The 23,795-nt window shown below is 37.2% G+C and overlaps 2 protein-coding genes across 2 annotated transcripts; both read right to left on the minus strand.

Annotated features, from left to right (window-relative positions):
* Nucleotides 1-2,860: 2,860 nt before the first annotated feature.
* LOC132644803 (N-terminal acetyltransferase A complex catalytic subunit NAA10) lies at nucleotides 2,861-6,704 on the minus strand. The gene is made up of 2 exons (XM_060361416.1): nucleotides 6,314-6,704; nucleotides 2,861-3,394 (listed from the first exon to the last, which is right to left on the minus strand). The coding sequence occupies exons 1-2, from the start codon at nucleotides 6,611-6,613 to the stop codon at nucleotides 3,122-3,124; spliced, it is 573 nt and encodes a 190-aa protein (XP_060217399.1). The 5' UTR covers nucleotides 6,614-6,704; the 3' UTR covers nucleotides 2,861-3,121.
* Nucleotides 6,705-7,920: 1,216 nt separating this feature from the next.
* Nucleotides 7,921-21,421, minus strand: LOC132644804 (F-box/WD-40 repeat-containing protein At3g52030). The gene is made up of 9 exons (XM_060361417.1): nucleotides 21,186-21,421; nucleotides 20,484-20,684; nucleotides 19,383-19,437; nucleotides 17,861-17,959; nucleotides 17,025-17,128; nucleotides 16,440-16,529; nucleotides 12,742-12,881; nucleotides 9,973-10,057; nucleotides 7,921-8,523 (listed from the first exon to the last, which is right to left on the minus strand). The coding sequence occupies exons 1-9, from the start codon at nucleotides 21,323-21,325 to the stop codon at nucleotides 8,148-8,150; spliced, it is 1,290 nt and encodes a 429-aa protein (XP_060217400.1). The 5' UTR covers nucleotides 21,326-21,421; the 3' UTR covers nucleotides 7,921-8,147.
* Nucleotides 21,422-23,795: the final 2,374 nt, after the last annotated feature.

Consider the following 23,795-nt stretch of genomic DNA (forward strand, 5'->3'; position numbering starts at 1 on the left):
ATATAGTGTAACTACTCTTTAATATAATCCTTTCACATGGTTGGTAAGAATAAATTTATTATAAATATATTACCAACTTGTAGATCTTTTAAAATTTGATATAAATGGTTGGTAAACATGATCGGTAAATATATCTACTAACTTATGGATCTAGTTTTACAAAATATAAATTTATGAGTCAACTTTTACATTTAAAAAATTTTAAATCATAATTTGAAATCTCAAATCATGCCTTTTTGGATGATTTAAATTTCATCTCATGATCAAAGTGCATGTCCAAACGCCTACTTAATCTCAATGAACTCAAATAGTGACTTCATATCTATACCTTATTTTGATTTTGAAAAGTGCAATCAGTTAGTATTTAATTCTGTTATGCCATAATATTTGATGATTAAAACCAAAAGGCTTAATGCATATGCGGCCTCCTAAATTTTTCCTTTTTATTTTGGCACCTCAACTAAGTGTTGTTCCTATTGAACACCTGAACTTGGCCTCAAATGTGTTTGTCAAACACAATCCGACTTACATAACATATATGTTGAGTTTCAATTTTTGAATTTTTTTAGCCTTACGCGTGAATGTCAATCACATTCTACGTGGAAAATTCAACCAATTAAAATATCCCACCCATTTTAAATATACACATCAGATATTAAGTTTTGGTTTTTTAATTTTCGGTTTGGTTTCCAGTTTTGATTTCTTATTTTTCAGTTTTTGATTGTCCAATTTTAGTTTTCAGTTTTTATTTTTCATCTTTGGGTTTTTATTTTCCAATTTTGGTTTCTTATTTTTTCAGTTTTAGTTTCCAATTTTGATTTCTTATTTTCTAGCTTTTTATTTGATTAGTTTAAGTGGTGGTTCTTCACTTATATAACATCAATAACACACTTCTTCCTATCTAATGTGTATAATTAAAATGGGTGGGGTGTTTTAATTGGTTGAATTTTTCACGTAGGATGCGATTGACATTCACGCGCAAGGCTAAAAAAATAAAACTCACCATAAATGCTATGTAACTCGGATTGTGTTTGACAGACACACTTGAGGCAAAGTTCAGGAGTTCAATAGGAACAACACTTAATTAAGGTGCCAAAATGAAAAAATGAGACAAATTTAGGAGGCCGCATCCGCATATGCATTAAGCCAAACCAAAAAGAGCAATTTTACAGGCTAATAAATCAGTGATCTTGCGCGAACTAAATTACAAAATTATCGGTTATGAAGATAGTTCAAAACAACTTGGATAATCCAAACAGAATATGCCCTCAACTGGATTATTTTCTTCATGTGAAAACACCTATTTTGTTCTTAAAAAAAAAAATGGAGTATTAGGTTTTGGGATTTCAACTCAACTCAATTTTCAATTGTGTACGAAAAATTCACGTACTAATAAAATCTCAAAGTATATGATCATCAGAAGGCGATGTTTATATAGTTATATCCAATTTTGGTTTGACACCCAAAACAGAAATCGCAATAGAAAGTAGAATGAGACCATGAGATGGAGAAAAAGATCCTTGATAGATTATATTCCCTAATCAAGAGAAGAAAGATCTTTATGTGAATAGTTAAATAACAGGTGCTTTAATTCATTCCCAAATCAGATTCTCCAGAGCAAGTTTTTACGCGCATTGACAAATGAGCCTCAGAATCAATGTGTCCTTTCAACGTCATAGAAAAATACGATTAGTTAATATATTCCTTGGCTGAAGTGGACTTCCAATGTCCTAAAGAAATTTCCTAATTAGATGAAAGTGCATACTTTAAGAGAAGTTTCCATTACGCACAAAAACGCACTGAATATCATCTCACTGATTAAATTTAGGGGAAAGAACGTGCCGTCCCCTTAAAAAAAAAAAAATTATCCGTCTATACCCCTCTTACTTTCATGCCTCTGAAACTATTTATCCGAAATGTCCTCAAAATTATGATACCAACATGGTATATAAATATACTGACATGGTATCATGATCATTAATTCAAAAGACACACTTTTCTCAAAAAATCTCTGTGATACCATAATCTTATATACATATACTGTGATGATATCATGAAGGATTGCTTCAATCCTTCAATGAGACACTCCTCAATCCTACACTCCTCAATCCTCCATGATACCATCATGGTACATAATTTACTGAGACGGTATCATGGAGGATTGTTTCAGTTCTTCTTTTAGTCCTTCATGATACCATCATGATATATAAATATACTACGATGGTATCATGGAGGAAAAAATTTAGGCGAGGGGGTGCTCGGGTAAATATTTTTGGCCTATTGGGTAAGAAACGAAATTAGTTTAAGACGGGGCATGAGCGGGAAATTATTTTACATTTTAGGGGTATTTTATGTTGTTTTCCCTTAAATTTATAAAACCCTTGATCGTTCAGAACTATTCATAATAATGCAGGGATGCTACAAACGAAAGTTTAAACTTATTATTTGATCTAGTAACAATTAATATGAAGTTTGTATAAGGTATAATAAAATAAGGTAAAATGGTAGCAACGTATTTAATCAAGATGGGCACATTTGTAAAATTCAATATTTCAATAGTTTGTAATACTATTAATTTTACAAATTTGGTACCTGTTCTTGCTAGGTTAAGTTTAGAGACTATTGAAGGAGAGAACTGTGTTTATTGGAGCTGATGGTGAAAAGAACTAAACGAAGCAATATTTCTTTCAACCTACTTCTGAGCATAGCAATGAGTTACCAGTTTAACATTCCTTTTGCGCCTCAAGCATAGTGAATGATTTAATGGCACCAAAGACTATAAATAGTATAGTTTATTTGCCCAAACGACTGCCATAAAACGCGCAGATAATGCAGTTCATGAACAACCAGTTGTCCAACATACCATCAATCGTCTTCCACTATGATTATCGATAACTAAAAATTCCCCAGTTTCAGTGCATGTTTCGGTTCCTCCTCAGGAACAGATATGAACGGTGAAAACTATATCAGAAAAACAAAAGGCATTGGTTGTACAAATGTTCCAACCTTCGAAGACATAGTAGTTTCACATAGAAAACATACAGTAGTAACATCTAACATGTATTTCTTGTAAGCAAATTGACTCGGGACAATTTCTTATTCCCAAACTTCACATCCACAATCACGCTGATTTTGCTTCTGCGGCTCCCTCCTTTGCTCCTACCTTCGCCTCACCAGAGCAACACCCACCACCATGGTGGTGATGGTGATGATGCTGGTGCTGGTGGTGCTTCTTGCCCTTCAATTCCTTCCTCATATCATAAGCATCTTCCCCATCTGCATAGTACTTGGCTTCCATATCATGAATCTTATATCCTAATGTCTCTGTGTACAGCTTAAATGCAGCCCTGTTGCTCTTCCTCACATGCAGAGAGACATACTCTGCTCCAAAAACCTTTACCAAAAGCAGAACCGGACCTTATTGTTAGTAGCATCCCAACTGAGGAACATTTTTGCGTCAGGATAAAGAATTTGCATGCTAAAAAGATTATTCTGTTTCGTTTCAACTTTAAGCTCATTATAAAATCAACAAAGGAATAACAGTGACTTAATGAACACAGGAGCAAAGTTCCAAAAAACTATAACTCATTGAGTCAGAAATCCAATAATATGTTACCTAATTACATTGATACTATGCTCACATGCTACCAAAAACTTGGGCTTCGAAGAGGACCAGCATTAGTTGTAAACTAAAACAAGACCTTCCACCATTGAAATTTCGTCTTCTTTTAGGGTGTGTTGGTACGGAGGAAAACATATTTCCGGGGTTTGGTTAGTCAAATTGTTCTGGAAACATTTTCTCAAGGAAACAAGTTCCTTAAAATTAGGAAAATGATTTCCATAATGGGAGTAGGGGAGAAAAATTCCATAAGTGGCATTACAAGCTCATTGTCTCCTCCCCCATTCCCAACACCTCCACCCCCACCCTCATAGTGCTTTCCTAGATTATATATAAATGCTCTAGGGATAATATATTTTTGCTTACTTAGCAAATACCAAAATATAAGTAAGAAAACCACCTATTTTCCAAGAAAAATATTCTCCAGGAAAACATTCTCCATAAAAATCATTTAGCTTCACACCAAACACACCCTTAGTTTTGATCAGAGGGTGTGTCGAGGGGGGTCTTTGGTAGGAGGAGCTAACTAATGGCACAATATAATAACAGTTGCCAAAATATATGGCAAACTGACGGACGCAAAATTATAATTATAATTTTATAAAACAATACTGTTCCAACTGCTGGTAGAGCGCCAGCACCAAACACCTAAAAGCTCATCGACAAAAGATGAAGGGAACAAAAAGTTTCCGGAACAATCCACATAATTTCATTGAAATGTGCCTCGTCACAATGCTCTTCTTTCACATATTGCACTAAACTAAAGCTTTCGCATTTCCTATGGGCTTCTTGCCTCCAATGTGTTATTTTAGTCTACATTAATCTAAGACAATCGGAAATGCTTAATCTGCCTGACATCAGAAAATTAAGATACACCCACACTTATAGAAACCTAACTCATGGTATCTAATTATAATGATCAAGACTAATAATTTCAAACCAATGACAGTCCTACAAGACAGGACTCAGAGCACTGCACTGAAACCTGGTGCATTGATCCACTTGTCTCACCACATCAAGTTTTTCAGTATTCAAGAATAGGGTAAATGATTGGGGTTCACGAATATAGCTCAACCCAAGCCTGTTTGTTATCGGGCCAAGCTTGAGCTCAATTACTGCTTGAACACTAAACAAGCAGAACAAGTTCACTCATTCTTTGTTTTCTTTTCCAATCTCGTACCAGATCATGCTCATTGGCACAACTGTCCAGTTATTTCCAACAAGCTTCAGGCATTGCTTGTCCCTTTTCCACTATCCCTTTGGACTCTCAATAGCCTTCAGCTTTTTGTTTCCCTCAGAGGCATTAGACTGCTGTTGCCCAATAGCTTAAGGTCAAATGCTAGTATCTAAAAGTCTTTATGGTTTAAGTTCTACTTTAATTTTAAGAGCAGATAGTTATCATAGTTTACACTTTTCCTTCCTTTTCAGCAGTCATTTTTAAAGTTCAGTTTCTTGTTGGTTTATTGGACTCATTTATCTCAGACCAACCATATTTTCTTTGGTTTATTATGCTAGTTCACACCAGATTTGTGATAATAATACTCCAAATAAAAAGGGGCCAAAATCAAGCTCTTTGGTTAAACTAGTCAAGCCTGCCCTTGAGCTTACCATGTTTATTTCAATCCAGAGTTTGAACAGCACATAAGGCGTTGAGTTGGACTAGCTACAACTTAGCCTTGATTAGGCTCGTGCTTAACCCAATCAAACTATCAAAGCACACACACAGAAAAAATAAAAAGGTCCAAGCATGACACCGGTAACCAAAATCTTCATACCATCAAATGTAATCAGCCAATTCCGACTAACAAGTTAACAACTGAACCATACATCCATTTTCACACAAATAACTATCTAATTTCCAAAACTATACTACTTATTTTATTCTTTTAACGAATGAATCTAATTTCCAGATTTAATAACTTGTTGAAACAAGTTTTCTATTAAAGAAATGTAATATCAGGAACTAAAGCAGTTTCTCAATTTACTTGTTATAATTACATTAAATTTTATAATTAAATAATTCAACAAGGGAACTTATCAATTTCCAAAACAAAATTACTTATCAAAACACTCTTCTACCAATCTAATATCCAGAACCAAATCACTTATTTATGCTCTAAACAAAAGAATCCAATCCCCTAACTTAATCACTTGTTAAAACAATTTAAAGAAATGCAATATCAGGAACTAAAGCACTTCATCAAATCTTTTATTTATAATTATATTAAATTATAGAGTTAAATACTCCCTCCATTTCAATTTGATTGTCTTGCTTTCCTTTTATAGTCCGTTTAAAAAAGAATGTCGCTTTCTATATTCAGTAAGTAACTCTTTACACCCAACATCTTCAAACGGCATTTTGGTACATTACATATAAGACGACAAGATTCAAAAGTCTCATTTATTTTCTTCAACTTGGTGTCAAGTCAAACTAAGACAAACAAATTGAAACGGAGGGAATAATTGATAAAGGGTTTATTATAATCAGCTAATTCTGACTAACAAGTTAACAACTGGGACATATATCCATTTTCATACAACTAACTGTCTAATTCCCAAAACTAAATTACTTATCGAAACACTCTCCTACCAACCTAATATCACTTACTTTTTTTTTAACAAATGAATCTAATTTCCCACAATTTTTCTTTAGTAATAACATTAAATTACAGAATAAAATAAATTATATATTACCTGTTCCATGGCATTCTGAGCAGCGGTCATGAGTTTAGTAGCCAAACCAAGTTTACGGTGAGTCCTTACAACAGCAAGGGAAGTGATGTGTCCATGACACTCTGTAGTTTCCTCTTCCATTTTGGCTAACACATATCCAACTATCTTACCATTGTAATCCTCAGCAACGTATAGAAGCTGTGGCCAGGAAAGTATGTGGTAAAAGTAGTACTTCATCTGGTAATTCTCAGGTAGGCATAGCAAATTGCATGCTTGCATTGCAAGCAAATCATCTATCGTCGCCTTTCGTATGCACACCATTTTTCTCGAATCTCAATCCAGCTTACAGGATTGTTAGGGTTTCCACTAATCTTCAAAACGGGAGTGCTGCTGACGAAATGATAGGGAATGGGCTTTCTCTTAGGAATGGACCCATTCAGCCCAATCCAGTCAAAAGGATCAATTGATTTACACACGCACTGCTCTTTAATTTTTGGCCTAAGCAGTCGAAAATACCTCGAGATTCTGGGTTGCTAGTAAAAAAAAAAAAAAAATGCAAAGCAAGACTTCCCTAAAATTAAGACAGGATTCTATAGAAGTTAGGCCTTTCTTTTGCCCGAATAAGTCTAATTTGCTATGAAATTTTGCCTTGTGATTTTTTTATACACTGTTAAGTTTGAACCCAGAATCTCAGAATTATTTTCAGCCACTTAAAATGCCGATGGACAAAAATTGAAGACCAGCCATTTGAGGGGTAACAACTAAAGACCACCCCCAAATAAGAGATATTTGCCCGCATCATTTTTTTTTTTTTTAAAAAAAAAAAATTGTATAAACATAACAGTCAATTTTCTTTTTCTTTTTGAGTGTTAGATTCATATCTAGTACTTATTCATATATTTCTCAAGAAAAATATTAGATTATTGTTCAATGCGTAAAATAACTTTCAGAATTTTAGACAGTAGTTTAATGTTTTCTCATAAAAGAAATTATTTTGCTTAAAAATAATCTTTAGATCGTGATAAAAAACATTTTATTCGAAAGAAAAGTGGAGAGACTTCAAACTTTAAACTGAAGATGTGGAGAGACTTCAAGCATCGTATCAAATTTCCAACATACTAGAAAAAACGACACAGATTTTGTCGTAATGATCATTGAAAGAAATATAGCTCAATTCTTTGCTAGAGAATTGTAGTCATATTGTAATCATCTCATTCCGCAAGGATTAGTCTAGAAATTGCCTCAGCGTTTTTGGCTTTTTGATTTCTCTAGAGGTAGGATATTGTATGTATATTGTGTCATTAAAAGTTAATTAAATGAAGTACAGGAAAAATACTTTTAGGGGATCGAGTTGCCTTTGGAACATATACTACAATCCACTCCTTTGAAATTAAGTCCGAATTTTTAGAAACTGTATTAGATCTAAAAGCTATATTTTCTTACAAACTATATGCCCCTCCACCCTTACAAATTAAAAAATCTCTTAAATTACTGTCTAAACAAAGAGATCTCATCTCCTCCTCTACAATTAGACTACATGGCCATGCTCATGGTCTTCCCGCAAGTGTACTGGATAGTGTAAGAATTATGATCAAACTTCTAATAAATTTCTAGAATATTGAAGGATCTATTTGAAGTAATCATATGCATGTCAAATCGATTTGAGACAGCTAGATTTAAATAAAAAGAAAAATCTATGTAAAACAGTAATACACATAAAGACACACCCGAACAAAAAAAGAGGTGTCAGGTGCCAAAAACAGCACGATAATGTTAAAAACAGCACTATTACAAAGAAGTGCGGCAGTACCGCAACAAATACCTGGAGTTCTCAGGTAGTGTATGAGAATCCTTTTCAATTCTTGAATTTCCAAACTCTGATATACTTATCATTATGCGTAGTAACAACTTTCTCCATCCCAACAGCTAAACACGTGATTTGTGGACGGGAAGCTCTTGGCATAAGATCAATCCGATCATCTTCAGACAGCCTTTTCAGTTTCCTCTTCTCAATTTGCAGGGTTCCAAATCTCTCTGTTGAACGATGTAACATAGTGCTACTATCATCCATTACGCATCTCGAAACTACTTCGCCAGTTACCTGATCCACAATTCTTAACACACCGTCGATTCCACCAACTACCAATGTTGAAGTGTCGTTCCTAAGGTGATGCATAGAATAAACAACATTTGGAGACACTCGTGTATCCCATAGAGTTCCGTTTGTCTTCCTGTATATAAAGCATTTTCAGGATTGAAATTATCAGAAACTAGAAATACCATATAAACTACATAGGAAAACAAATTTCTTGAATCAGAGCAGATAGCAGCAAGGTGTTGCTACACAAATCCAATTCATCATCTAAATGTATGATGAAAAGAGTCCACGTTCAGATTTGAAGACGAAAAAGACATTAAATCTCACATCAGCCCCCTTTTCTATTCAACTTATGCATGTAATTTCTTCACCTAAGAAACAGCCATCTCTCAGAATGAAGGATATATTGGTCCATCGCTGCAATCCCAGTCAAGAATGAAACTACTCCACCCACTGGTCCAAAATGCTCTCTCCACCAGTCTCTGCCTAATTAAAATTGCACTTCCCTCTCTGTACTCTCAGTGACGCAAATTTATAATTCAATACAATACCCTTGAAACAATTCTATATTCCGGCCATCCTTCCTTTCTTAAAGATACTTTCCATTTCAAAGAGAACATACACTAAGCCTACTTATCCTACATACCAGTTACTACTGTTTGCATTCAGAACAGAAAATCTAAGAAACATGCAACCTTGGCTTCTTTTGTACAGAATGTTTCACCAAGTGGTCTTGGATCATTAGGTAATCAAGCCAATTTGTTTTATCTTTCACCACGCTGATTGCTCAAGTTCCCTGCAGTTTTTTGGAATGTAAACATTATGATTGATGGAACCTTTCAACAACTTAGCCCTCCATTCTCAATCTCAAGAACCATATGTCCAGTATTCGTTTTATCTCATTCCATTGTTAGACAACAGTCCAACGGAGAGCAATAGTAAGTTCTTTTTTTAATCTTCTTTCCCTTTCTTTCTTTCATTCTTTTCTCTCTATTTTTTCACCTTTTTCCCCTTTTCCTGCTTAGCTAATTAGCAATTGCCACAACCCATGATAATGCTATATTTGAAATCTCTGGAGATCTTGTACTGGTTGCAAAAATGGCATTTATAATAATCAAGTCTCACAGAAACTACAGTTATTATTTTGTTTTTTAATTATTTTTTCTAAAAATCATCATCAACAACAACATACCCAGTGTAATCTCACAAGTGGGGTCTGGGAAGGGTAGAGTGTACGCAAACCTTACCCTTACCTTGAGAAGTATAGAGAGGCTGTTTCCGGTAGATCCTCGGCTCAAGGACATTTTAAAAGTTGAACGAATTCCGGGGGAGACTTATATGTAGGGATTGAGAAACTTTGTCATGCTCAAACATAAGCAGACTCGAAAGATTTTACGAAATGAGACATCCCTAATTTACCATTAACAACTGCAGCAGCATATAAAAGGATTGACAAAGCTACCATCTAAGGATCGAAAACACTGACTCTTGCACAGAAAGCATGGAACAAGATCAGAAAGGCTGGGTCATGTGAAAAACACATGGAAGAATGTTGGTTCAAGTTTTAATCACTTCTTCAAACCTGAGGTCCCAACAAGACACATTTCCAGCAGTTGATCCGGCAAACAGCATATAGGAGCTAGGGTTGAAACACAAAGTCTTGACACCTGTCAGAAGAAAATCAGAAACAGAGAGAGAAAACAAATAAGAAACCAGATTAAAAAGAGAAAATCAACATTCTCAAAGGAAGAACAAAAAATAATCTAATTGAGTGAGAGTTGGAACATAAGGTTTTGACCCCTATGGCAAGAGATTTCAGAAGCAGAGAAAGAAGAACAAATAGGAATTCAGATTACAAACAGAATTAAGATTCTTAAAAAGGACATACAAGATAATCTACTTAGCATAAAGCATGTAAAGCATTTGCACACTTCCTATTAAAGATTGATATTAGGAAGCCTTCACTAGTGTGCTGATTAGACAGCAATTTGAAAAACCTAAACCAGAAAATACTTTGTATGAAGGTCTAAAATAAAGCAACAGCAACAAGAACAACAACATACCCAGTGTAGTCCCACAAGTTGGGTCTGGTGAGGGTAGAATGTACGCAGACCTTACCCCTACCTCTATGGGGTAGAGAGGCTGTTTCCGATAGACCCTCGGCTCAAAAGAAAAGAAATAAACTTTATTTTAGAGTGTGGCCTAGTGGTCAATAAAGTATATTGAGAATCATGAGGTCTCAGGTTCAAATCCCAAGCACTAAGTGATTTCTTTCCATCCGTTCAAGCCTTGATGGACAGAGTTATCCGGTATCTGTGCTAGTGGGAGGCAGCAGGTGCCCCGAAATTAGTCAAGGCGCGGGCAAGATGTGGCTCGGACACTGCGATTATTAAAAAAATTAAATAGAATAATGCAAAATACTTGGTAAATACGGTGATTAACATTTTCTCCTTGAAATTAAATACTAGTATTTTTTATGTTATGCTTATAAACATAACACTAGTTAGATTTTTCCAAAAAGGATCATTTAGGAAACAAAAGTACCATCTGCAGCATAAAGTAACAATACATCCCCTACACAACCTCCCAATTTATGTTACGTTTCTCCTCTTCCAGCATAGGTAAAAAGAAACTAGACAAATGAGCAGGGATATCCTTAATTAGTAAGACAACACTTCGTATTCACTGGTAAGATGGACTACAGTTACAAAGCCAAAAAGAAAAAAGCAAGATCAGTATAAAGAACCTACACCTACACACCAGAAGCTTGATATTCAAATGGTTATGGAGATCTGTCCTGGGTAAAAATGACTTGAGAAACCCAGTGGTCACAGCAAATCATGGGTCAGACTAACGTTATGTGGGAGCAGAAGAGTTGTTTTAAATAATTAAAAGTGTGCTCTCTCTAACAACTTAAACTTTTAGATGATATGGTCAATATGATAGGCAGATGTTCTGGGCATAAGTCTCACTGCCGCCTACTATTGAAAAGAATTTCCGCATGCTTGGCCCAAGAAAAAGAGGAGGTTCGCATGTAAGGGGTATGTTTGCAGACATAATTAATAAAATGGGTACTCTCTATGACAGCTTAAGCTTTTAGAAAACTTTTAGATGAGATGATCACACTATTCAACGAGAGTCATTACTGCAACATTTATGGTGGTGCTTTTAATTTTCGAGGTTGCTTCAGATCTACATGTTAGCTTGTCAGAAAGCCGCTTGTTTCTAGTTAACTCAGTTGACAACATTCAGCTTTTGGCAAATATTCGGGATGAAAAGCCATCACTAGAACAGCATATTTTGAATGCATACCTTTATATGAGGCTTGTCTTATGTATGGTAGTACTCAGAGGAGTTACAACCAGAACAATGTCCTATATGTCTGAGGAATAGGAACATCCCCACCCCCCAATCATTACTCCCTCCGGATCAAAAAGAGTGTCCACTTAGCCATTTGCACACCCCTTAAAAAATACTAACTCCTAGGCAAAATTGGTAATTTGACTAAACTACTAATTAGGGGTTGGGATTTGGTCACTTTAACACTTAATAAGGGCAAAAGGCTAATTCTTTCTTGATTTGGTAAGTGGACACTCTTTTTGAATAAAAAAATAAAGGCTAAGTGGACACTCTTTTTGAACTGGAGGGAGTACTGTTGAACTGCAAAGATATATAGGAAGATTTGTTTTATGCTTCTTAACATATTTGGCACAATGAGTCAGCCTGAGAAGTCAGCAGTAACAAGGTTGGCAGGGACACGAGTCAAGAAGCATCTCACGATATGATTATCAGAAAAGGAAACACCTCAAAGTTATGTGGAAGACAGCATCATCTTGCATCTTTTGGACAGTCTGCAACCACAAAAATCTATGTTGCTCGGATCTTTCAAAAAATGCACCATTTTTGGAAGATCCAACATGGGTGCGGTGGCATTTTGGAGGATGCAAGCAACATAGACAGTAGTATGCTCAAGGTGTTTGAAGATAGTAGCTTTGTTGTTTTTAGCTTAAGCTCTAGATGTCTACCAAAGTTGGAGTTTTTACCTTTTTAGTGTGACATGACTTTTAAAACGATTTCAAATCTTTTGCGGACTTCATAGATTCCCTACAACGTCAAAAGGACCTAGGTCCTTTTCCCGTACATATATATGCGGGTTCATTTTCAGTTTAATGAAATCTATTACATTACTTGTCAACAAGAAAACGACAAAAAGATAAGTAAAAATGAAAAGAGAACAAAGTGTTCGTGCAGTCATGGGTTCAGAAAAGAGAAATCAGTGGCACGGGGTGTAGAGACGTCGTTCTATAGGTTATCAATGTATTGTGGAACTGACAAGATATATATCACAAACCTGCAGAGTAGGTTGATCCCAGCAGAACAACTCGCTGATCGGAAGAAAGATCCGATAGCGAAAGGGTGCCAAGAGAGGAACCGCTAACAAGCAATTGGTCATCAGTAAAAGCTAAGCAAGTAACAGGCCCCTGATGCATCCTGCAAAAAACTAGCCAAGTTAGTTACACATTAGTCCTGACTGCAATTTTCGGATCAAAAGAAGGGTGAAGAAAGAAAAAAACTCTGCAGAAGACAAGTTTAGACAGGACGGGAGGAGAAGGCACCAATTATGCATGTCTGTTAGGGAGACAAGGAGGAAACAAAACACCATTTGTTGGCACTAATACCGTTAGTGTGTCCAGGTCTATTCAGAGGTTATGAGAAACTGCATTTAAAATATCTTCCCACCCTTATCAAAAGAAATAGCTCTTCTCACCCCTTTCTCTCCTCCTAAATCCTGAGTCCAGACTCCTCAAAGTGGATTAATTAGCTGATATTGATTGGATCCCTGAGCTGAGTTGCTTATTCTAGTGTTGGGTTTTGTTGATAAAAGACAACACACACATTATGAAGAAGGTACATCAGCTTCCTATCTTATACTCATTCCGGACTATTTCTTTTATCCTTTTCATTCCTTACAGCATTTTAAGAATGTGCTGCTAAGACTTAAAGGCCAGTTCTACAGGGTGGTGGTTAGACCGACTATGCTTTATGGGGCGGAGCGTTGGCCAGTCAAAACTCCCATGTTCAGAAGATGAGAGTAGCAGAGATGCGGATGCTGAGATGGGGAGGGTGATTAGGTAGGACATGGTGCAACTTCAACTCACAGAGAACATGACCCTTGATAGGAAGGTGTGGAGGTCGAGAATTAGGGTAGTGGGTAATCGGGCGCTTTCCGCTTTCCATCCCGTTCCCGGAGTCTTAGCATTATTCTTGTACTTTCTTATTTTTAGATTCCTATTACATTTTGTTGTTTCTTTGGCCGCGGTTATCTTCTTTTCTTTGAAACTGGTAACTGTATCTTTTATATTTCAAAATGTAGCAAAACAGTAATTAGGCAGTACTGAAACCATATTTACAACAAACTCTAAATCTTACTGTCCTATTTCTATAATGAATCTAAAACATCAATGCAGCTTTTGAACGCATGTATGCTGAACTAGAAGAGAAAGGAGGGGACCAGAAATTGTTCAGGCTAGCCAAGGCGAGGGAGAGGAAGGCACGTGATGTGGATCAAGTAAAGTGCATCAAGGACGAGCATGGCAAAGTATTGGTAGAGGAGACTCTCATTAGACGGAGATGGCAGTCATACTTCTGCAAACTCTTGAATGAAGAAGGGGACAGAGACATTGTGTTGGGAGAATTAGAACATACAGGAAGGCGTCACGATTTTGGGTATTGCAGGAGTATTAAGGTTGACGAGGTTAAGGGTGCTGTTCGTAGGATGTGCAGGGAAGAGCGACCGGACCTGACAAGATTCCTGGGGAATTCTGGAAGAGCGTGGGCCCGGCAGGTTTGGAGTGGCTGACTAGGTTGTTTAATGTCATCTTTAAGACGGCATTGATGCCCGAAGAATGGAGGGCGAGTGTAATGATCCCTCTATACAAAAATAAGGGAGATATCCAGAGTTGCAACAACTATAGAGGTATCAAGCTGCTAAGCCATACTATGAAAGTGTGAGAAAGGGTGGTGGAGATGAGGGTGAGGAGAGGTGTGTCTATTTCAGAGAACCAGTTCGGATTCATGCCGGGACGCTCAACTACAGAAGCCATCCATCTTGTGAGAAGGTTGGTGGAGCAGTATAGGGAGAGGAAGAAGGACTTACACATGGTATTCATCAACCTAGAAAAGGCTTATGACAAAGTTCCAAGACAGATCCTATGAAAATGCTTGGAGGCTAAAAGTGTACCTGTGGCGTACATTAGGGTGATCAAGGACATGTATGAGGGAGCCAAAACCAGGGTAAGGACAGTAGGAGGAGACTCAGAGCACTTTCCAGTTGTGATGGGGTTGCATCAAGGATCAGCTCTTAGTCCGTTTTTATTTGCCTTGGTGATGGATGAATTGACACGGCAAATTCAAGGTGAGTGCCATGGTGTATGTTGTTCGCGGACGACATAGTCCTGATCGACGAGACTCGTAGCGGAGTTAACGCTGAGCTGGAGAGTTGGAGACATACTCTGGAGTCTAAAGGGTTTAAGCTGAGTAGGACCAAGACAGAGTACTTGGAGTGTAAGTTCAGTGAAGCACCTCAGGAGGCTGGCTTGGAAGTGAGACTTGGTACCCAGGCCATCCAGAAGAAAAGTAGTTTCAAGTACCTTGGGTCTATTCTGCAAAGCTGCGGGGAGATTGACGATGATGTCACACATCGTATTGGGGCAGGGTGGATGAAATGGAGGCTTGCTTCCGGAGTGCTATGTGACAAGAAGGTGCCACCAAAACTTAAGGGCAAGTTCTACAAAGTGGTGGTTAGACCGACTATGTTGTATGGGGCGGAGTGTTGGCCGGTTAAGATCTCTCACGTCCAAAAGATGAAAGTTGCCGAGATGAGAATGTTAAGATTGATGTGTGGCCACACTAGGAGTGACAGAATTAGGAATGAGCATATTCGGGATAAGGTGGGGGTGGCCTCGGTGGAAGATAAGATGCGAGAAGAGAGATTGAGATGGTTTGGGCATGTGAAGAGGAGAGACACAGATGCCCCAGTGCGGAGGTGTGAGAGGTTGGCCATGGATGGTTTCAGACGAGATAGGGGTAGACCGAAGAAGTATTGGGGAGAGGTAATTAGACACGACATGGCGCAACTACAGCTTACCGAGGACATGACCTTAGATAGGAGGGTTTGGAGGACCCAAATTAGGGTAGAAGGCTAGTAGATAGTCTCGTTTTCCGTTCTTATTAGTAGTCGCATTATCGCAATATAATTTCTTCTGCTCAGATTTCTGCTATTATCTGTTATTTCCTGTGCTTTGATTATCCTGTGTTATCTGTGTCGCTTGCATTATTTCATTTCATATCGCTTTGATTCTCTTAACCTTATCTGACTTCTTTTTATGCTTTTATTGAGCTGAGGGTCTTTCGGAAACAGCCGTCCTACCTTGGTAGGAGTAAGGTCTGCGTACACTCTACCCTCTCCAGACCCCACGATGTGGGATTTCACTGGGTTGTTGTTGTTGTTGTTGTATAGAGACAGTATCATTTGAGTAGATTTGATTGCACCAAAAACACAAAAGCAAGATAAAGTTTAGCTTAATCTTCTGCAACCCATTCTCCACATTCTCAAAACATCTGGAATTTCTCTCCTTCGAAATTGTCCACCAGATGCAGGCAGGGACAATTCTCCATCTGCTCTTGTCCTTTGCCTGCAAGCCTGTTTCCTCCCAACTTTTGAGAGCTTTGGTCGCGGTTATCTTATTACCTTGCTACCCACTTGTGGGATTACACTGGGTATGTTGTTGTTGTTATTCCTTGCAGCCTTTCTGAGAGCGGAAAGGAGGGGGAAGGGTTTCTGCTTAGCATATAAAATTACCAGAGAGGAGCATAAATGTCATTTTCGCTGTAAAGCGATTATAACTTAGATTAGCATCCCAAAATAGCTTATTTTCTACGTGCATGTGTGCAACAGAGGCAACGATCCAGGAGAAAATGATTTATACCTTTTTTTTTCCTCGACTAGTGCACAAAACATGGAAAGTAAGTAGTGAAACAGAACCATACTTTATTATTTGGGAACACTTTCTGCTGTACATGTCAAATACACGAACCTTTCCATCCTCACATCCAATCACAGCTTCAGGGTCTACATAACTGGAAAGGAAGAATGAAATTACAGCCAGCAAACTACAAAAAACTTCAGAAGCTGTAACATGGACAACATAAGCAGCAGAGACATGCAAATATGGAGCTACAACAGTAACAAAAACAGAGAGCATCAAGTAATTCAAAACTTTAGACATGCATGCTAGTCCTCTCAAGCCTTTATCTCAATGTCAAAGGATTCTGAGGGAGTGTCTGTTTAGTGCCATTTAATCAAAATGAAGTCCCAAAGAAGTTCAAACTACTTTCTTCAGTAATATTTGATTCTTCTTCATGTGGAAATGTTTGATTCTTCTTCATGTGGGTGACATTGAGATCTTAGCCAAACTAGAAAAATTAAAATACTGTAAGTCAATTAACTTATTAAAAAAAAAAAAAGATAAGTCAATTATTAAATGACAAGATAATGTCATTGAAATAGCCTCTTCCCACATTGCTGCTGGAACTTTTAAGGATAAAAAGTTGAAAAACAAAGAGGTTACACACCGCATACAGAGGCACTTTGTAAATAAGTTTTCACGTGAGGAAAATACATTTCTTGTCTCCGTCCGATTCCAGATGCATATACGGGTGCCAACCAAACCAACAACCTGTAGAGAAACATTTCCAATATCAAATACAAAATGTGTATGTCAGACATGGTTAATAAGGCCAAAAAAGATATACTCCATCTTGTAATTGGTGTCAAATGAGCAAATGTAGCAATGAGTCTAAGGCCCACTTGTTTATGCTCTTGTCTTTTGCAACGGAAACTGCAATCAGGACAAACCTGTGTCTCTCCTAGAATATAAATGAGCTATTTCTTATGAAAATTTATGGCTTTGGGGCCAATTAAGGGAAAGCTTCATGAAAATGTGCAGTGCCTGTGGTTGCACAATGTATTGATAAGAATAATGCTAGAGGATTCGAAGATAAATGCATGCAAAAGCTTGAAAAAATAGTTCCTCACTTCCTCGGTATTGCAGTGGTAAAATTATTGTTTTCTGTGATAGTGTTAATTGACCTAAAAGAATGAGCTCTCACTTCTTATTTTTATTTCTCTCATGGTGTTGTCTAATGAGGACATCTTGGTAGACTCCTTTGCACTCTTCATCCCCTTATTGTGAATGATTTTATAAGAGAAAAGCGCAAAAAAAGCAACAAGACCGATAGGGCTTGAAGTGAAAAGCGTGAAGTGAAGTGCACACTTCCTTGAAACGAAGAAATGCACAAAATACGAAAATTTAAGATACATAAAATTTAGTACTATAATATTCAAACTTAAGTATTATAACTAATCTTACCATCCAATGTACAACAAATATATAGTATCTTGAACTCACCTTGCCCTCGTCAAAATCAAAATCAATTAAAGGGGCTCTATCAACAAGGGAATATTCATCCAAACATTTGCAGTTTTCTGCAGACCAGAGACGCATGACCTGGATTACAAGGAGTGTAGAATGTAAATTTCAAACCATGTCCTATTTAATGTAAACAAGAGAGACATGTGGTCAATGAGAAAAGACTAGCAGCCAACATCATATTTTTCTGGGAGAAATATACAATTAATGAGTAAAATGATACACGATAGGAATTGATTTGGTAGTACTTCAGAGAAACAATGACACTAGTAAAAAAATAACCGATTCATAATCAACTCAAGAAAGGGAAATACCTACTCATTTCTGCGAAATTAAAAAGAAAACATGATCAGTGATAGTTCTACTATTACGCTTTCTCCAAAAATATTCTACAACAACCAACAACAATTTTCGCATCTTAGGCCCAATAATATGTATCATCTAGCACCCACGGAGATCCCAGGCTTCTCAGGCTGCTCATTGCGCACAGGCTTTATAGTAAAACCTTCTTTACACGAGGATTGGCAGGCAACAGAAGAGCAAAGAAAATCTATGGGACTCTGCCAATCAAACATACGCAATAAGGGGCAATCTAACAAGTGCACATAAAACAAGCATAATGTATGATAGGGATTTCTTTCATCAGAAATTCAAACTAATTTCAACTGCAGAATTTTTTTTATTTATTTATTTATTTTATTTTATTTTTGAAACTGGTAACTTTAGCAGAATTTAAAGTATCTTAGAAGGAAAAAAAAAAAAAGTCACGGACGATATTTAGGAGCAGCATAAGGTCCAAAAAAGGAGTAGGATTTGATGAAATGGAGAGAGGCAGTTCCAATGAAATCATACTGATTTGCATGTATTATTGCAATATAACTACGTAATAACTCCGAGACTTTCCATGATTAACAACAACAACATACCCAGTGTAGTCCCACAAAGTGAGGTCTGGGGAGGGCAGAGAGGCTGTTTCCGATAGACCCTCGGCTCAAAATAAAGAAGGTCAAATAAGAAAAATGGACAATTACTGCAAAAAAACAATATGCTAAGCAAAGAACAAGAGACAGTAAATAATAGCAGAAATTGAAGGACAAGGAACTACAGTAAATAATAACCATTTTAATTTATCTAACCAGAAGCATGTCTTCTTCTGAGCCGAGGGTCTATCGGAAACAGCCTCTCTACCCCACAAAGGTAGGGGTAAGGTCTGCATACACCCACCTTCCCCAGACCCCATGTATGGGAATATACTAGGTATGTTGTTGTTGTTGTTGTTAAGCATGTCATCTTCAGCATGCTTCCCACATCAACAAGTTCTGAATTATGATCACTAAGAAAGGTTCGCAAGTTATCTCCTAGAACTAACTGGGAGAAAATGGATAACATACATGATTTTCCTAGTAGGTAATGTAGTAAGATTTTGCACTTTCCAGCTAAAGGAAAGAAACCAATAAGAAATTTTAGCTCCTATATTTCTTTACAGTAAAAAGTTACCCACCTTGTCACCCACACCAGTAAGGACTTTCCCCATCTTCATTCTGCACTGATTAACCCTAGTAGAAACTGAAGTTAGAGAGAAGATCATATAAAATGCACAATGTGTAGGTTTAATGCCAAATTAGAAACAATTATTATTATGGTGCCATTTTCAAAATCTTGGCTAACCTTATGTGGATCAGGAGGAAATTGAAGTTCGATTGGTATTTCTGGAAGTGTGAAAGAAAGTGACCAGACTACCAAAAAAGAAAAGGAGAGAGAAAAAGAACTAGCTGGACAGACATTATTAGTTTTTCCTCATTTTTCCATATCCTTCAATAAATCTTTTTATTAGGGGAAACTCTGTCTTGTATATTCGACATTAAATATGAATATATCAGTTTAATACTGGAAGAGAATAGGCTACACTAGAAGGATTGAACTGCTTATATTAAGAAAACTCTACAACGGTGACTACAAGGGAACATTTTTTTCTATCTGGAGATTCGGATTATATCTAGGAAATCAATGTAATATCGCAATGGAAGTCAGGACAATGGAATCAGACAAAACGGAGAGGATGTAATGAGTGTGATGAGATTTAAGCTGGTCGAAATTGACATCTAAATCACTGACAAATTAACAGTCAAATGCTAAGTCATATGATATTCGATCCAGCGAATGATAAGCTGATGATTTGGTGATACCAAAAGCAAATACCGTAGAAATTGTAGATTTCTAATGCAAGATTTTCATGTTAAAGGATATTATAATGTAAAGCCGCTTAATTTGAGCTATTTTTCATTTTTCAGTTAAGAAAGCTATTTTTCAAATTGAACAGGTATCTTCTTTTGTTTCTATGTAGCTGAAATCTCATCAGATTGTCTTCATTTTAACTCCTCAACTTCGAAACTACAAGGTCTAGAACTTCTAGCAATGTCTTTGTACCAAGTGAACTTCATTCCAGTTTGAAATTTTTCTTTTGAAAAAACACATAATTATTCCAGTCTCAATATTGATCACCAAAATATTCAAATAAATGATCATGGGTAAAATGAATCACCAATATTTAAGTTTGCAACGGAAAACGAAACAAAATAGAAATAGATATTCTAATGCTTACCCAACAGAATGACCTTTCCACTGAAAAACATTAGCAGGACCTCTTTGTAATGCCAGTCTATGTCGTTCCATAGCTAGCTGCTCCGCTTGTTCACTCAATGATCTCTCCGAGAAAGATGCATCACTTAGTCCATTAGGATCACTATGATGCTGCTTGAAGTATTCTGTTTGATGTAACTTCAATTTGTTGACGGCTTTACTCCTTCACAGGACATAGCAAGGGCAATATAAGGAAGTCAGTCAGTAATTGGCTTAAGCAATGTAATACTCCTTCCGTCCTAATTTAATTGTCTTACTTTCATTTTTTGTCTGTCCCAAAAAGAGCGACTATTTCTATATTTAGTAAGTTCACAATTCAAACATCTGAAGGTTTAGAGTAATGGACATTTTAGTATTCCCTGTGTCCCAATTTATGTGACACCATTTGACTAGACACAAAATTTAAAAAAGAAAAGAAGACATCCAAAATTTGGGGTTCTTAGATATCTGTATGGTTGTAAATATTTTTAAATATAGAAAAGTGACATAGAAACTAAAAAGGAAAGTGTTACAGAGGAGTACATTATACACTCTCTTTATTTTTGAACTAGTAAATTGGGAAGGAGGGAGTATAGCAGAACAAAATGTATGCAATTGTTATCATCAGACAAACACAAGGGCTGTAGTTAGGTCAAATAAATGGTAAAATGAGGTGGTATGGTACCAAGAGGTAGAAACGGCGGAGCAGCGAATGAGCTGGACTAAGTCGAGAAAGGAGAAGATAATACAGAGAACATCATGGCTAAGCGATTCTGCTGTTGTCTTCTTCTTCTTTTTGCTCTTCACCCTTGCACTTGCTTCCATTTTCCGATATCCGGTTGTGAGGGGTGAGCAAGAACAAGTAACCAACAAGCCTTTTAAGGTTTTTTTTCTTTTTTCTAAAAGGTAATTTCACCCATAGCCTATTGGCACATCACCATTTAAGCTGCAGCCACCTTTTTACAAAAAACTGTATTTTTAGGCCCCTTATTGGACATGGTTTGCCGTGGTTTGGTTTCAAAACATGGTTTCAAATCATGTTTGGACATACAATTTGAATATTTTAAGTTGTATTTTCTCTTACAGACATAAAAATCTCACAAATTGTGAAAACTATTAAAACATTCTCAATTCTTATACAATCTACCAAATGAGCAAATCATAGTTTATAACAAAATTAGTACACTACTAGAAGACTTTTCTAAAAAAAAATGCAACATCAATTAATCAAACTTTACTTCAATAAAATTGAAAATTTAACATGAATAGTAATGTAACTACTATTTAATATAATCTTCCCACATAAATTAAAGGTTGGTAGACATAAATAAAGGTTGGTGGAAGTTAATGAGATTGGTAAATGATTGATGCGGGTAATTGTTAAAAATATTTACCAACTTATGGGTCTTTTTTTTACAAAATATTAACTTATGGGTTAAATTTTATATTTAAAAAAGTTGAAACTATGATTTCAAACCCCAAATCATGCTTTTTGGATGATTTGGGTTCAAACCATGGTTTCAAACCATGACTGAAAATTGATGACCAAACGCTGGTTTGAAAGCATGGTTTGAAAATTGATGGCCAAACGCCTACTTAGTTAGGTTAAGGAAAACAACATTAAAATTGTCCTTATTGCAAGTTTGAACAAGTGTGTTTCGAATTTCGGAAAAGGGCCAAATATATCTCTACCGTTATATTTTGGGTACAAATATACCCCTTCACCGTTAAAGTTGACCTCCATCTTGATCAACTTTAACGGTGGAGGATGTATACGGTAAAAATCGGATATGCGTTGAACCGGGGAGACCCGGAACCGAGGGAAGAAAGGGACAAGAACGTGCATAAGGATTTTCGTCCTGGACCGGAGGAATGCCCGAACCGGGGCAAGGTCGGGGCATCATTTGGTCCTGTTTCCTTCACGGCCGAGGTGGTTGTTGTCGTTAGTCCGTTTGTTCGTGGCCGTTGGTCTGGGAGATCCGTTGGGCCATTGCCACGCGTCGATAACGTCCTGCCATGCTCAACTGCCAATCGTAAGGGTGTCAGACCGTACGGCCAACCTAATCCAACTCAGAGTTTTTTTTATTGTTATTTTATTGTTCATGTTGTATGAAGTCTATGGGGCACTACTATAAATAAGGGGCATTGTCCCCCTCTTAAAGGGTTGGCTCCTTAATATCAAGAACACTCTTTTGTATTAGAAATATATGCAAATCTCTCTCATTATCGTGTGCAATCCGAATTCATTGTGTCCACCTCTATTACATTTCTTCAATCAAATAACACATATATATTAGCAAACACTCGCATCCATAACAAACCACCAATTATTAGTTGCTTCTTCATAATACATTCATACATTTCTTTTCTCTATCAAAGGGATTCAAGGCATAACCACATATCCTATACCTCACCCACAAATTTAATTGATTATTCAAATTCGGGGTAAACAATTTGGCGCCCACCGTGGGGCTAGGATAATAATGGTCTTTGATCTTTGATCTCTACACCTATCAAAACCAAAAACATCTTCTTCTCGTCACAGAAAAAACGGACCAAATGGCTGACAGTGGGCAATCTGGTCACGTCAACAACAACGAGATCGTGGCTGAAAATGAAGGCAGCGGTCCACGAGGATTACCAAACCCCACTGATCCTAACCCCGTTAATTCGAGGAAGGGCCTCAACCGTCAAAACACCGTGGACCAGGAGAATGCCACCTTGCCGGCCACTGATCCTCTAAATACCCACAAATCCGTTACTTTGTCTATGACACTGGGCTGGAAGAACCGGATGCACCTAATGACAATATTGACTTACGTTTGATCTTTGAAATGTTGGAGGAACAGCGAGCGGCGATTGCCGAACAAGGGATCGTAATTGACCAGTTGCAAACCCGAGGGGATACAACGACCCCGGAGAAGACGAGCGGTGTCGCTGAACCTAGAAGGGATGAGGCACGTGTTATTGAGAGCAATGGATCCGGAGCTGGCTCCTCCACCGAGGTTCTAAAAATGCTCGAAACTTTGGCAAAGCGGGTAGACTCGACCGAAAAGAGGGTCGAAACGTACAACTCTCGGGTGGATCAGATCTCGGGGGCTCCGCCTTTACTGAAGGGGCCGGACTCGAAGAGGTACATCCAAAGGCCTTTTCCTCCAAGTGCAGCCCCGAAATTAATCCTGAAGAGGTTTAAAATGTCGGATATCCAGAAATACGACGGCACAACGGACTCGCACGAGCACGTGACCTCGTACACCTGCGCTATAAAAGGCAATGATATGGAGGAAGACGAAAT

The sequence above is a fragment of the Lycium barbarum genome, chromosome 6 (assembly GCF_019175385.1).
Source record: "Lycium barbarum isolate Lr01 chromosome 6, ASM1917538v2, whole genome shotgun sequence".
Lineage (NCBI taxonomy): Eukaryota > Viridiplantae > Streptophyta > Magnoliopsida > Solanales > Solanaceae > Lycium > Lycium barbarum.

Excerpts from the sequence above, each read along its gene's own strand:
- LOC132644803 (XM_060361416.1), bottom strand. The coding sequence starts at position 6,613 with ATGGTGTGCATACGAAAGGCGACGATAGATGATTTGCTTGCAATGCAA. Across the intron at positions 3,395-6,313 it reads CTCAGAATGCCATGGAACAG|GTTTTTGGAGCAGAGTATGT; the intron begins GTAATATATAAT and ends CTTTTGGTAAAG.
- LOC132644804 (XM_060361417.1), bottom strand. The coding sequence starts at position 21,325 with ATGGAAGCAAGTGCAAGGGTGAAGAGCAAAAAGAAGAAGAAGACAACA. Across the intron at positions 19,438-20,483 it reads TGGAAAGGTCATTCTGTTGG|GGTTAATCAGTGCAGAATGA; the intron begins GTAAGCATTAGA and ends AGTTTCTACTAG. Across the intron at positions 8,524-9,972 it reads GTGTCTTGTTGGGACCTCAG|GAAGACAAACGGAACTCTAT; the intron begins GTTTGAAGAAGT and ends CTTTATATACAG.